At 42.1% G+C, this 13,302-nt stretch overlaps 1 protein-coding gene across 1 annotated transcript in view; it reads right to left on the reverse strand.

Annotated features, from left to right (window-relative positions):
* The window catches only part of P4HA3 (prolyl 4-hydroxylase subunit alpha 3), a 50,959-nt gene that overhangs the window by 23,732 nt on the left and 13,925 nt on the right, over window positions 1-13,302 (reverse strand). The window contains exons 5-7 of the mRNA XM_082343166.1: window positions 6,610-6,661; window positions 4,549-4,712; window positions 4,127-4,303 (exon numbers count right to left, since the gene is read on the reverse strand). Of these exons, the coding sequence (XP_082199292.1) occupies window positions 4,127-4,303; window positions 4,549-4,712; window positions 6,610-6,661 (393 nt within the window). The remainder of the gene's footprint in view (window positions 1-4,126; window positions 4,304-4,548; window positions 4,713-6,609; window positions 6,662-13,302) is intronic.

The following is a 13,302-nucleotide window of genomic DNA, read 5'->3' on the forward strand; positions in this document are numbered from 1 at the left end:
CGCAAAGGGAAGGGCTCTCACTTCCATAGACATGCCCCTCTCTTAGCATAAACCTAACAATCACCCATTTCTCCTTAATTAAAGGATATTTTGTACATGCTACTAATTTAGTGATAGCTATCAATCTTAAGTGACATAAAAGCTCAGAGTTGAAAATAACCTTTAGCTTCATATGTGGTAAATAGTAAAAACTGAAAAAGGTCTGTAGGACTGAAATACAAGTGATTTTGAATCCCTTTTGCATCTGCAAGACTATGAGTTCTGTAAGAACAAGGGCTGTTTCTTATTCATCTTTATATCCGTGTTTGGGGCAGGGCCTGACTGATGGTAAGTTAAGCTTTGACTTAGTGTTCGTCAAATTAAATGAACTCCTCCAATGACAGGACACTTTCTACCCTCAGAGGCCGCCTGCTCCTTCTGAACAATTCTGATAAAAGCCCTTCCTTACAGAGAATCAAAATCTGTTTTGTTTGCAGCTGCCTTGGTTATGGGGAAAAAACAACCAAACAGGTCTGAAGTCACTAATTTAACTGAATGTCTCTATTTTGTTCTGAATGTCTAGATATAAATTTTAAATTATTTTTAAATAAAGTGGCCTCTAATTGCAAAGGTACTGTACCAGGGACAGAAAGAGAAATATTATTTACATAAGGATGTCTACTTCTGCATTTGTCATCAGAATGTCAGCTCCATGAGGGCAAGGACTTGGTCTTTTTTCAGTGCTGTATCCCCAGGACGCAGAGAAGGCCTGGCAGGGAGTAGGTGCTCAGTATCGGTGAAATGCACCCAGGAGTGAGTGAACCAGAGTCCCGTGGCTAAAGACACAGCCCCGGCACTTCACATGCAGCCACAGCAGAGCACGGAGCCACAAAGGGCACGTGACAGAAACCCTTTCCCTTCTCAGAGGCTTCCACAATATTATTGTTCCTGCTGCTAAACCAGGCAGATAACCTTGGAAAAGGCTCTTCCCTTGCTTGGACCCGTTTCCCCAGCTATAAAATGCAGCATGTGAACAATACGTTCTTGGAGTCCTTCTCAGCCTCTCCCTCTACAATACTAGGATGCAGGGAATCAGTAAGTGACTGATATTGTCTCTTTCTAGTCCTCTAGCCAGCATCCTCTCCTGAGCCGTTCACAGAGGAGTGAGGAGAGATTCATAGAGAGATAGTCCCTTCTGTTCTTTTCGGACAACATCAATGGTTTAAAAACAAATCCTAGGGAATCGCCACTCCACCCTGCCCGCCCCCTCCCTTAAAGAGCCACACTGCATTTAATTTCTCTAAGAATTATTTACTGTGCACCTACAAGTCATTCATGTGGGGGGACAAATACTCATTGGTCGTTCTCTGTGCTAAGCACTGTGCTATGCATTGTAAATACAACATAGGAAACCAGACACAAGGCATCCAGTGGGGCCCTAATGGACAAGTACAGGGTGCTATGGAAATACAGAGAAGGAGCATCTAGCCCATTCTTAGGAAGGCCAGGAAGGCCTCCCAGGATGCCCAAAAGACAACTGGAATCACACAGGTGAAAAGAGGCCAAGGGAAGAGTGGTTCAGGCAGAGAGAAGAGTGTGTGGGGAGCCAGCAAGGGCACTGCCTGCTCGTGGAGATGCAAGTTGTTCAGGGCGGCTAGGGTGTCACTATAATGGGAACATGCTGCAGAGGGAGTGGCAGCGGCCAGGCCAGGGAGCTCTGTAATCATTTGAAAGCAAAAGTGACCCATTACAGAGTTTAAGTGAGGGCTTGACTCAGTCAGATGTGACCCTTTGCAAATTGCTCTGGCTACAACGGGCCTAATACGGAGCCAGGCATTTCAAGGACAACATATGATCCCTGCTAGTTTACAGTCTAGCTGGGGGGACAGGATACTAACCCGTGAAACTGGTCGTGATTCCAGACAACACGTAAATGGCAGAATAAATGAAAGTACCAAACGGGTGGAGACAAAAACTGAGTTCAGAGGAGGGAGGTTACTGTATGTGGCCCCAAAAAGTGCTCTGAAAAAAATGTTCCTCCTGAAAGAATCTATGAAAGTGGGCCAAAGTGGTCAGGGATAGGGGCCAAGAGAGGCATAGGGTTTCAATTGAGTCTTCAAGGATGAGGAGGATGCAGATGGGGGAGGAGTGATGAGAGAGCAGAGAAATGCTTCTTTGAGAAACACACAGTGAAGAGGAGCAGAGAAATTCGGCACAAGCCACTGAGGTGGCTCGGTCCCATGGGGCAGCCGCTACCACACACCCCCAGGGCTTATTCCTGGCTGAGCCAAAGACCAGACAGCGATCAGCAACCCCAGCGAGATGCTTCTGGAGGAAGGGAGCGTGGCACAATCTGTGCGTGCCAAACAGATGACCTGGCTACAAGGGATTAAATGAACATCTCCGAGTGGGCCGCCTGTCCTGTTACCACAGCAACAGAGTTGTCCTGAGGAAAAAGGAGCTGCCGGCCAAACGCTCCCGCCGGCTCACTGAGAAGCCAAAGCTATTGAAAATACATCGTTCCAATTCAACAGGGAGGGGAGCTTGATCGCTTCAAAAACCTTCTGTACAAAGATTCCAGATTTCTCTGAAGGGCTTTTAGATGAAATTATTATTGCTCTTTTTCTCCCTCCAATCCACGTCTGCTGTCAGAGACTTCCTCAAAATCTGCAGACCTGATCAGGGCACTCTCCTGTTTCAAACTGTCCCACAGCTCCCCGCCTGCCTTCGAGGTAAAATCCAAACTCCCTAGCTTGGTACTTGCAGCACTTCTAATTGTGTCTCACGTTGCAGCCTCATCTCCCATCACCTCGCACCCCCTCCCTCGCACACTTCAGCCCCCGGGCTTCCCCCCCACTCTCTGGACACACCACACCGCAGGCCTGTGCACAGACCGTCTGTCTCCCTGGAATACCCTTTGCCACCTTCCACTCTGATGAATCTCAGGTCCACAGAGAAGCCTTCTCTGTTTCTAACTCTCCCCCTTCCCCCATTTGCTCTTCACCCGACTGCCTTTCCCTGCCTTTCCCTCAGAGGAAGGTTCACCTTTTTAGGCTGCCGTGGCACAACTCCCTCACACACCTCTATTACAGCACGTATCACAGTGCATTGTAAATATGTTTTCCCCATTCTGCAGGAAGCTCCTAAATGGGAGCGAGCAATACTTAACCTCCTCGTAACAGCCCAAGCACCCGGTACAGCGTCTGGCACACAGCAGGGGAGTGATGGACTGGCTGCCGGGGTGAGTAGCACACCGTGAAGGCCACAACGTCTGCTCTGACACAGCAGCTCTGAGACCATCTTAATGTACCGTTCGTAAAGAGGCAACATGCTTATAGTGGTGAGGTCGACCGCATGATTTTTCTAAATATTTGCCACACTTCCTGGTGGACTAAACTCCCCTCCGCATCAACATCAAGCTTGGCGCGGTCACTGCAGAGCCTTCTCCATGGGAGAATAAGATACACTCTCCCTGCTGACTGCAGTGTTAGCTGTACGCTGTGCCTTAGCCGGGGAAACGTGGATGGAAGTATTGCCTGGTGCTTCCAAGCAGAGGCTTTAAGAACCAGCTAGCAGTTTGCCATCTCTGCCTTTTTCCTCTCGCATGAGACGGCAGTGTTCCAAAGAGAGGCTGCTCTGTTGGGCTGGGTCCCAGAGGAAGACAGCACGGGGCGGAGCTGCAGCCAGCCCAAGACAGACAGGAAACGAGAGGATGAAGCCGACCTCTACCGCTGTTGTAGACCTCTTCCACGTATATGGAATGACTGATATTGGGGGAGGGGGGTTCCTTTAATTTTTTTAGGTTAAATTTATATACGATGATACGCACAGATCTCAGGAGTACCATTTGCTGAGTTTTGACAAAGGCATCCAGCCATGGACTCCACATCCCTAACAAGATATTGAGAGCACATTTTCAATACCCCAGAAAATCCCCTTGTATCCTTTCTCAGCCAGTCCTCTCCCTCCAGAGGCAACCACTACTGTGATTTTTTTCACCATTGATTAGTTTTATGGAATGGCTGGTATTTTGAACTCCTGAACAGATGAAGTATCTAGTTGTTCAGGCTGCCTATTCTCCCACTTCTGAACACCAGTCATATAAAGAAACAAAGGGAAGTTCTTGGCAGGCCCTGGGGACACTCACCCATGGTTCTGCAAGCCCTCTGATTTTCTGAGCCTCAGTGTCACTGACAAAGTCATGGTAGAGAACAACATAGGGTTCCAGGTGGATGACCTCTTTCCGGACAGGCTGGAGGAGCAGGTAGGGGCTGGAACTGGTCTCATAGGAGCAGTAGAGCCTGGGGATCTGGTAGTGAGTCGGCTGAAGGGAAAGACTAGAATCAGCTTAAGAGAAGAAGGCTCTAGGAGCGGAAACCGATTTAGGGGAACTACAGCATAAAAAACCTGGAATGCAGGAGATTCAGAATTCAGTCACTGATGCTGTCCAAGTGAGCTTTATTTATTTATTTTTGGTGCATCAGCCTTTCCCCTCACGTCGTCCCAGTTCTACCTTTTCTCCCTCTATCCGAGCCTGTTCCCTGTTTTTCGTTCCCTGAGAAATCCTACCTGGGAGCCCAGGGTCTGACATAACTCCTCATAGGTGTCCCTGGTCTGCAGGTGGGGTACGTTGGGCCTCTGGATGACAGCCTCAGCTACGGCCTGGTTGGGGCTCTCTGCCAAGAGCTTTTCGTATTTCAAGACATTCCTGGCCATCCTCTTATTATCTGGGCCTGAAAGAAATCGGAGCAGGGAATAACACAGGTTAACAAACGGTGATCCCAGAGAGTGCCGCCAAGGTTTCCTATAGCTTCACTGTCACACGTGACCAGCAGCTGGACACCTAAATAACTCCCTGTGTCCATGCACAGGAGGACGTAAGGCCTTCACTGCCAGGAGAGTACCTGCCATTAAAAAGAGACTGAGTAGGGCCTGGTAGAGCTGAAGGAACACTCTTAGACCAAGGGATCATGAGGATGTGGCTGTAGGATGGTGTGATGGTCAGTTTCATGTATAGGGAAGAAGCTTCAATCTTTTATTCATTCATTCACCCATCCATTCAGTAACTCTCCAGTGAACATCTACTATGTACCAGACACTGTGCTAGAGGCTAACCTCCCAGAGTTGAGAGTCTAATGGAGAAAAGACACATTAACTACTTACAACACAACACAACACGGAAGTGCTATGACACAGAAGTTCAAAGAGCCAAAGCCTATAGCAGAGAGACCCGATCTATTCTTCCCTAGAGAATTGGAAGCAAATTTATTCCCAGCTCTACTAGATCCTTCAAAATCCCTAACTGGCCTAGACATAGCAGAGTAGTATGGGACAAAGGGGCTCTAGACGTTGGTTCTAGCCTAGGTTCCTACAGGGGTCTTGTGTCTTGTTTGTGCCTGCTTTGGCTGCAGATCCCCCATGGATTGGAGCTACCCATGGCCTGCTAGCCTCTGTGCATGATTCTCAGTGCATCTCAGAAGGAGGTGCTGACTTGTTGTAAGGCTCACAAAGCATCTTTCTCTGAGGAGCTCAATGTCCTTCTAACCACCACCGCCACCACCACCATTATTCTGGCAAAGGAGGGGACAGAAATTACCATCCTTTTTTAACCAGAGAAGAAATGAAGTTTGGGGGAATGGAAATGATGAGCTCAAAATACCAACAAAAATATTGCAAAACCATTTATGGAACCAGGAATCTCAATTTGCTGTGTCCTACTTATCCACCTATGATAGTGCACAATTTCGGTTCTCTGGGAGAGGCAGAGATTTTAATAGATAAAGCACAAAGAAATAAAGAGGGGTTGGGTTATCAATTTGTACCACTAACTGTCTACGTGTTTCCAGACCATACAGCTACTTCCTTATCCTGCTGTTTGCCAAATTATCAGAAAGGAATAACATTACTAAATGGGTTCATTAGAAAGTGACAGTGAAATCCTACACGAAATACTTCATAAATATTAAAACATAATAGTGATTACGTAGCTTACTTTAGTATCTAACTATCTTATTAAAAGAAAACCTGGGAAGCCATCTACCACCAACATTTTAAGCAAAAATATTCAAGTAGAGTTAAGCTAGTAAATCTCCCTCCCAGTTTTACTCTGGTGAGGCGCTGCCTGAAGAGGGTTGAAGCTGAACTCTGTGGCCAACTGGGCAGGATGCTTGCATAGCAAAGTGAGCTCTGGTTTAAAGAGAAGAATTGCTATCTTTCTATGAGCAGCCAAAGTGAACATCCCTGCTGAGTCGCTCTCCTTCTTGCACACACAGCTCTCATTGATTGCACTCGTTTCCAGGTCTGCTCCCGAAACCTGGATCTTCAAATGTCCCTAAAGAAACTGGCTCCCAATCTCGGACTTGTTCTCCACTGAAGCAACACTAATATATATGACTGGATGGGGGTGGAGGAGGAAGGGGACAGGTTGATATCTTTTTCTTAGCTTTCTAACTAACTTAAAAACTCTTGATCAGTATGTAAGATTTAATCAAAAGTTAGAAATGTGCCTTGGATTATGAAATTAGAAAAATAAAAATAGACAGCTGTGTTTCATTTGCAAGGACTAAAGGCCAAGAGTAGGAGGGAGTTCCCAGTAAGTCAGACTTGTAGTTATCTTTTATCGTTACGTACTGTACAGAAGAAACTCTCGGGAGAGGCTGAGGGCACAGGAAATATTTCCCACCTATAAAAAAGAAAGAAAAGGAAAAGAAAGAGTTAACTGCACTAAGGATATCTCCTCTGACGAACCATTACATGGATTTTTAAAAAAACTATAAAATATTCTTACCAAGAATAGATAGTAAGACTCATTGAAATGAGCTGCAGACTAAAATGTAGAGGTTCTCTGTCCTAATTCAGGATTTGAGCCCTGATCCAAATCAGGTCTCCTCAGCTTCCTCATTTACAAATGACTTATTAACACCCTTACCAGGGAAGGGAGAAAAATAAAGGAAAATAAACTGTCCTAAAATGCCCTCAAGTCTTTCAAAGCATGCAAAACCATGTAATTGTAGGGTGTTGTTATTTTGGTATATTTTATTATTAAAATTAATATGGAACTATAAAAACCCTACTAAAAACATAATTTACTCTCCAGGCTCAGTACTTCTGAGAGTCCACAAAGTTAGAGGAAGGCAAAGGAAGAACTAAACCTGAACCGATGCCACTGCATAGTAATGACTCTCCCTGCAGCCATTCAACCTTGGGCTACACGTGGTCAAAAGTAAACAGGGAATTTCCAGACAAACCTGGGGAACAGAACCCAGGGTGGGTGGGCTGTGATCCTACTCTGAGGGCCATGGAATGATGATGAGCTGCTAGAACTGTATTTCCCTCCGATCATTTTATTTTTGCATGTGAAAAAATTCATTTTTAATGATAAAAGTAACAATAAGAACACTATAAAACATATGAGAAATAGGGGGAAAATGTTACACCGAAACCCAGGCATTTCAAGCACCTTGGTTAATATATAGTGCTTACATAGTTACAATCATATTTCTTATACATTTTCATATCCTGATTGTTTCCCTCTACAGTGTAATCAGGAGTACTTTTTATAGCTTTACATAGTCTTCAGAGACAGCATTTTTTAGTTATATTATTATTTTTCATTGTGGTAAGAAACACAAACATAAATTAACCATCATAACCATTTCTAAGTGTATAGTTTCAGTAGTATCAATATTAAATATATTCACATTGTTGTGCAACCAATCTCCAGAGTTTTTTCATCTTGCAAAATTGAAACTCTAATCATTAAAAAACAACTGCCAATTCTCCCCTCCCCTCAGCCCCTGGTAACCATCATTCTACTTTCTGTCTCTATAAATTTGACTATGCTAGATACCTCATATAAATGGAATCAAACAGTATTTGTCTTTTTGTGACTGGCTTATTTCACTTAGCATAATGTCCTCAAGGTTCATCTATGGTGTAGCATGTGTTAGAATTTCCTTCTTTTTAAAGACTCAGTAGTATTCCATTGTATGTATACACTACATTTTGCTTATCCGTTCATCCGTTGATGGATACTTGGATAGCTTCCCACCTATTGGCTGTTGTGCATAGCGCTGCTATGAACATGGGTGTACAAGAGAAACAGCATTTTTTTTTTTTAATTTACCATCCTAACCATTTTTAAAATTAATTATTTATTTGGTTGCACAGGGTCTTAGCCTCGGCAGGCGGGCTCCTTAGTTGTAGCATGCAGACTCCTTAGTTGTGGCATGCTATCTCTCAGTTGCAGCATGCATGTGGGATCCAGTTCCCCGACCAGGGATCGAACCCAGGCCCCCTGCATTGGGAGCTCGAGTCCCAACCACTCTGCCACCAGGGAAGCCCCAAGACAGCATTTTTTTTTTTTTTAAACATCTTTATTGAAGTATAATTGCCTTACAATGGTGTGTTAGCTTCTGCTTTATAACAAAGTGAATCAGTTATACATATACAATATGTTCCCATATCTCTTCCCTCTTGCATCTCCCTCCCTCCCACCCTCCCCATCCCACCCCTCCAGGTGGTCACAAAGCACCAAGCTGATCTCCCTGTGCTATGCGGCTGCTTCCCACTAGCTATCTATTTTACATTTGGTAGTGTATATATGTCCATGACACTCTCTCACTCTGTCACATCTCACCCCACCCCCTCCCCATATCCTCAAGTCCATTCTCTAGTAGGTCTGTGTCTTTATTCCCGTCTTGCCACTAGGTTCTTCATGGCCTTTTTTTTTTTTTTTTTTTTTTCCCTTAGATTCCGTATATATGTGTTAGCATACTGTATTTGTTTTTCTCTTTCTGACTTACTTCACTCTGTATGACAGACTCTAACTCCATCCACCTCATTACAAATACCTCCATTTCATTTCTTTTTATGGCTGAGTAATATTCCATTGTATATATGTGCCACATCTTCTTTTTTTTTTTTTTTTTTTGAACATCTTTATTGAAGTATAATTGCCTTACAATAGTGTGTTAGCTTCTGCTTTATAACAAAGTGAATCAGTTATACATATACAATATGTTCCCATTTCTCTTCCCTCTTGCATCTCCCTCCCTCCCACCCTCCCCATCCGACCCCTCTAGGTGGTCACACAGCACCGAGCTGATCTCCCTGTGCTATGCGGCTGCTTCCCACTAGCTATCTATTTTACATTTGGTAGTGTATATATGTCCATGACACTCTCTTACCCTGTCACATCTCACCCCACCCCCTCCCCATATCCTCAAGTCCATTCTCTAGTAGGTCTGTGTCTTTATTCCCGTCTTGCCACTAGGTTCTTCATGGCCTTTTTTTTTTTTCCTTAGATTCCATATATATGTGTTAGCATACTGTATTTGTTTTTCTCTTTCTGACTTACTTCACTCTGTATGACAGACTCTAACTCCATCCACCTCATTACAAATACCTCCATTTCATTTCTTTTTATGGCTGAGTAATATTCCATTGTATATATGTGCCACATCTTCTTTATCCATTCGTCTGTCGATGGACATTTAGGTTGCTTCCATGTCCTGGCTATTGTAAATAGAGCTGCAATGAACATTTTGGTACATGACTCTTTTTGAACTATGGTTTTCTCAGGGTATATGCCCAGTAGTGGGATTGCTGGATCGTATGGTAGTTCTATTTGTAGTTTTTTAAGGAACCTCCATACTGTTCTCCATAGTGGCTGTATCAATTTACATTCCCACCAACAGTGCAAGAGTGTTCCCTTTCCTCCACACCCTCTCCAGCATTTATTGTTTCTAGATTTTTTGATGATGGCCATTCTGACCAGTGTGAGATGATATCTCATTGTAGTTTTGATTTGCATTTCTCTAATGATTAATGATGTTGAGCATTCTTTCATGTGTCTGTCGGCAATCTGTATATCTTCTTTGGAGAAATGTCTATTTAGGTCTTCTGCCCATTTTTGGATTGGGTTGTTCGTTTTTTTGTTATTGAGCTGCATGAGCTGCTTGTAAATCTTGGAGATTAATCCTTTGTCAGTTGCTTCATTTGCAAATATTTTCTCCCATTCTGATGGTTGTCTTTTGGTCTTGTTTATGGTTTCCTTTGCTGTGCAAAAGCTTTTAAGTTTCATTAGGTCCCATTTGTTTATTTGTGTTCTTATTTCCATTTCTCTGGGAGCTGGGTCAAAAAGAATCTTGCTGTGATGTATGTCATAGAGTGTTCTGCCTATGTTTTCCTCTAAGAGTTTGATAGTGTCTGGTCTTACATTTAGGTCTTTAATCCATTTTGAGTTTATTTTTGTGCATGGTGTCAGGGAGTGTTCTAATTTCATACTTTTACATGTATCTGTCCAATTTTCCCAGCACCACTTATTGAAGAGGCTGTCTTTTCTCCACTGTATATGCTTGCCTCCTTTATCAAATATAAGGTGACCATATGTGCGTGGGTTTATCTCTGGGCTTTCTATCCTGTTCCATTGATCTATATTTCTGTTTTTGTGCCAGTACCAAACTGTCTTGATTACTGTAGCTTTGTAATATAGTCTGAAGTCAGGGAGCCTGATTCCCCCAGCTCCATTTTTCGTTCTCAAGATTGCTTTGGCTATTCGGGGTCTTTTGTGTTTCCATACAAATTGTGAAATTTTTTGTTCTAGTTCTGTGAAAAATGCCAGTGGTAGTTTGATAGGGATTGCATTGAATCTGTAGATTGCTTTGGGTAGTAGAGTCATTTTCACAATGTTGATTCTTCCAATCCAGGAACATGGTATATCTCTCCATCTATTTGTATCATCTTTAATTTCTTTCATCAGTGTCTTATAATTTTCTGCATACAGGTCTTTTGTCTCCTTAGGTAGGTTTATTCCTAGATATTTTATTCTTTTTGTTGCAATGGTAAACGGGAGTGTTTTCTTAATTTCACTTTCAGATTTTTCGCCATTAGTGTATAGAAATGCAAGAGATTTCTGTGCATTAATTTTATATCCTGCTACTTTACCAAATTCATTGATTAGCTCTAGGAGTTTTCTGGTAGCATCTTTAGGATTCTCTATGTATAGTATCATGTCATCTGCAAACAGTGACAGCTTTACTTCTTCTTTTCCGATTTGGATTCCTTTTATTTCTTTGTCTTCTCTGATTGCTGTGGCTAACACTTCCAAAACTATGTTGAATAATAGTGGTGAGAGTGGGCAACCTTGTCTTGTTCCTGATCTTAGTGGAAATGGTTTCAGTTTTTCACCATTGAGGACAATGTTGGCTGTGGGTTTGTCATATATGGCCTTTATTATGTTGAGGAAAGTTCCCTCTATGCCTACTTTCTGCAGGGCTTTTATCATAAATGGGTGTTGAATTTTGTCGAAAGCTTTCTCTGCACCAAGACAGCATTTTTAATGGCTGTATTTTATTCCATCTAGAAGCTCCATCACAGACAATCTAACCATTCTGCTATTGTTTGGGCATATAGATTGTTTCTAATTATTTAATATCATGAATTATTCTGTTCTGTACTTAACAGAGGGATAGTTAAGTAATCTACTAATATCTTATAATGTCAGATATTAACTCAGGGTTATAGAGTTTCAAACCCTTTCGAGATGAAGAGAACTAAAATACAATTTTACATCTTTTTAAAACTCAAGGGCTTTATCACAAGGTAAAATATTTTATCAAGAACAAAGTTAGAGTTACTTTTGATGTCCCAGTTAAATTCCTTTGGAAACGTGTACACTAAATAATGTTAAATGAAAAAAGAGAATATATACTGTGTATAATATAAAAATAGATTACATGTATTGAGTGCATATGTGTCATAAATTGTGTTAAGGGCTTTACATGTATTAGCTCATTTAATCCTCATGACAACCCTTTGAGGTAAGCATTGAAGGGTAGCAGAATATGCCACCCCAAAATATGCCTCTTTGGCATAAAGATTATTTTGAGCTAATTATTTTGAGAAACAACAGATACAGGAGAAGTTTTTCAAACCAGAGTAGAGGTTGCCCTTTTGTAAGGCAAATTTACATTTATAAAGGAAATCTCCATTTGTGAGGGTGTCTCCCCCTGTGTACCTGGAAGAAAAGGACTCTACATCAGAGGAGAATCTTATCAATGGAGAAGGCACCCACTTAAATCTACATAACAATCTTACCCTTGCTTGCTATGCCTGGTCACCTCCCAGAACTGGCTCTCCCCACACCTTCTTTCTTTTGTCTTTAGCTGGATACAGTATTTAAGATGGAGGTTTAGATCCCCTCAGAGAGTTACTCATCCTCCCTCCCCGCCCCAATCTCTCCCATGTCTACAGGAGGTACACATGTTAGTTAACTTATGTTTATTGTTCCTTTTATTAATCTGTCTTACGTTACAGGGAGGTCTCAGACAAAAACTCAGAAGGTTATTCAGAAAATTATTTCCACACTCCTACAGCATCATTATTATCCCCCTTTAAAGATAAGAAAATTAAGGTCCAGGGAGGTTAAGTAAGTTGCCCAAGTTTTCACAGAATTTGAACATAGGTCTGCCTGACTTCAGAGCCTATGGTTTAATTACTACACTCTACTGTCTCTCATTATTAGTAGTTACTGAAATGATTTTTCACTAAAATGTATCATGAAAAAGAATTAGATAATAATAGTACTATATATAATATTACATATATTATACTTTTCATGGTATATATAGATATATAATTTTATATGATAATGTAAGGTCCCTGTAGGGACATTTATCCCTAATTTACTAAGGGTAAAAAGGGGACCAGAAATTGCCCATAAGACGATGCCAATGTGTTCTACTACTGTGGGATAAAAAAAAAAATGTACTATGAGAGCACAAAGAAGGAGAGTCTGAGGAGAATTAAGGAAGACTTCACGAAACAGGTGACATTTGAGCTACGCCTAGTAAGATGAATAAAATGTATCAAAGCACGATTGTGGAAAGGGAGAGTCTACAAGTGAGAAGAGGAGAAATCTAAGTCATCATAGAGGAAAAAAACCAAAACAATTAGTCAGACACTGTATTTAAAACTCTGTCTTTCAGGGTGAGCTGCTTTAGTTTATCTTCTCTGAGTCTCCACATCAATTCTCCATTTTCTTCTTCTATTAAAATTCAATAACTTCTCGCCGTTTGTTGCATCACAGGGATTCTGTTTCAGCTTTAGTAAGTAGCAATTAAGCAGCAGAGTTGGGAACAGCACCTTGGAAAGTTTTACAACAAAGAGCCACTTACCAGGAACTTGCATGAGAGGAACAGGACTATTTGCTGCACTGCTGTTTTGGCAGCAACACATGGGTTTGGACCACGCACATCCTCCTCCCTTCTCTCAGGAAAAGGGAGAAAGCAAAAGGAATATATGGAACAGAAATGGTTTATT

This window comes from Balaenoptera borealis (assembly GCF_965194805.1).
Source record: "Balaenoptera borealis genome assembly, chromosome: 11".
Lineage (NCBI taxonomy): Eukaryota > Metazoa > Chordata > Mammalia > Artiodactyla > Balaenopteridae > Balaenoptera > Balaenoptera borealis.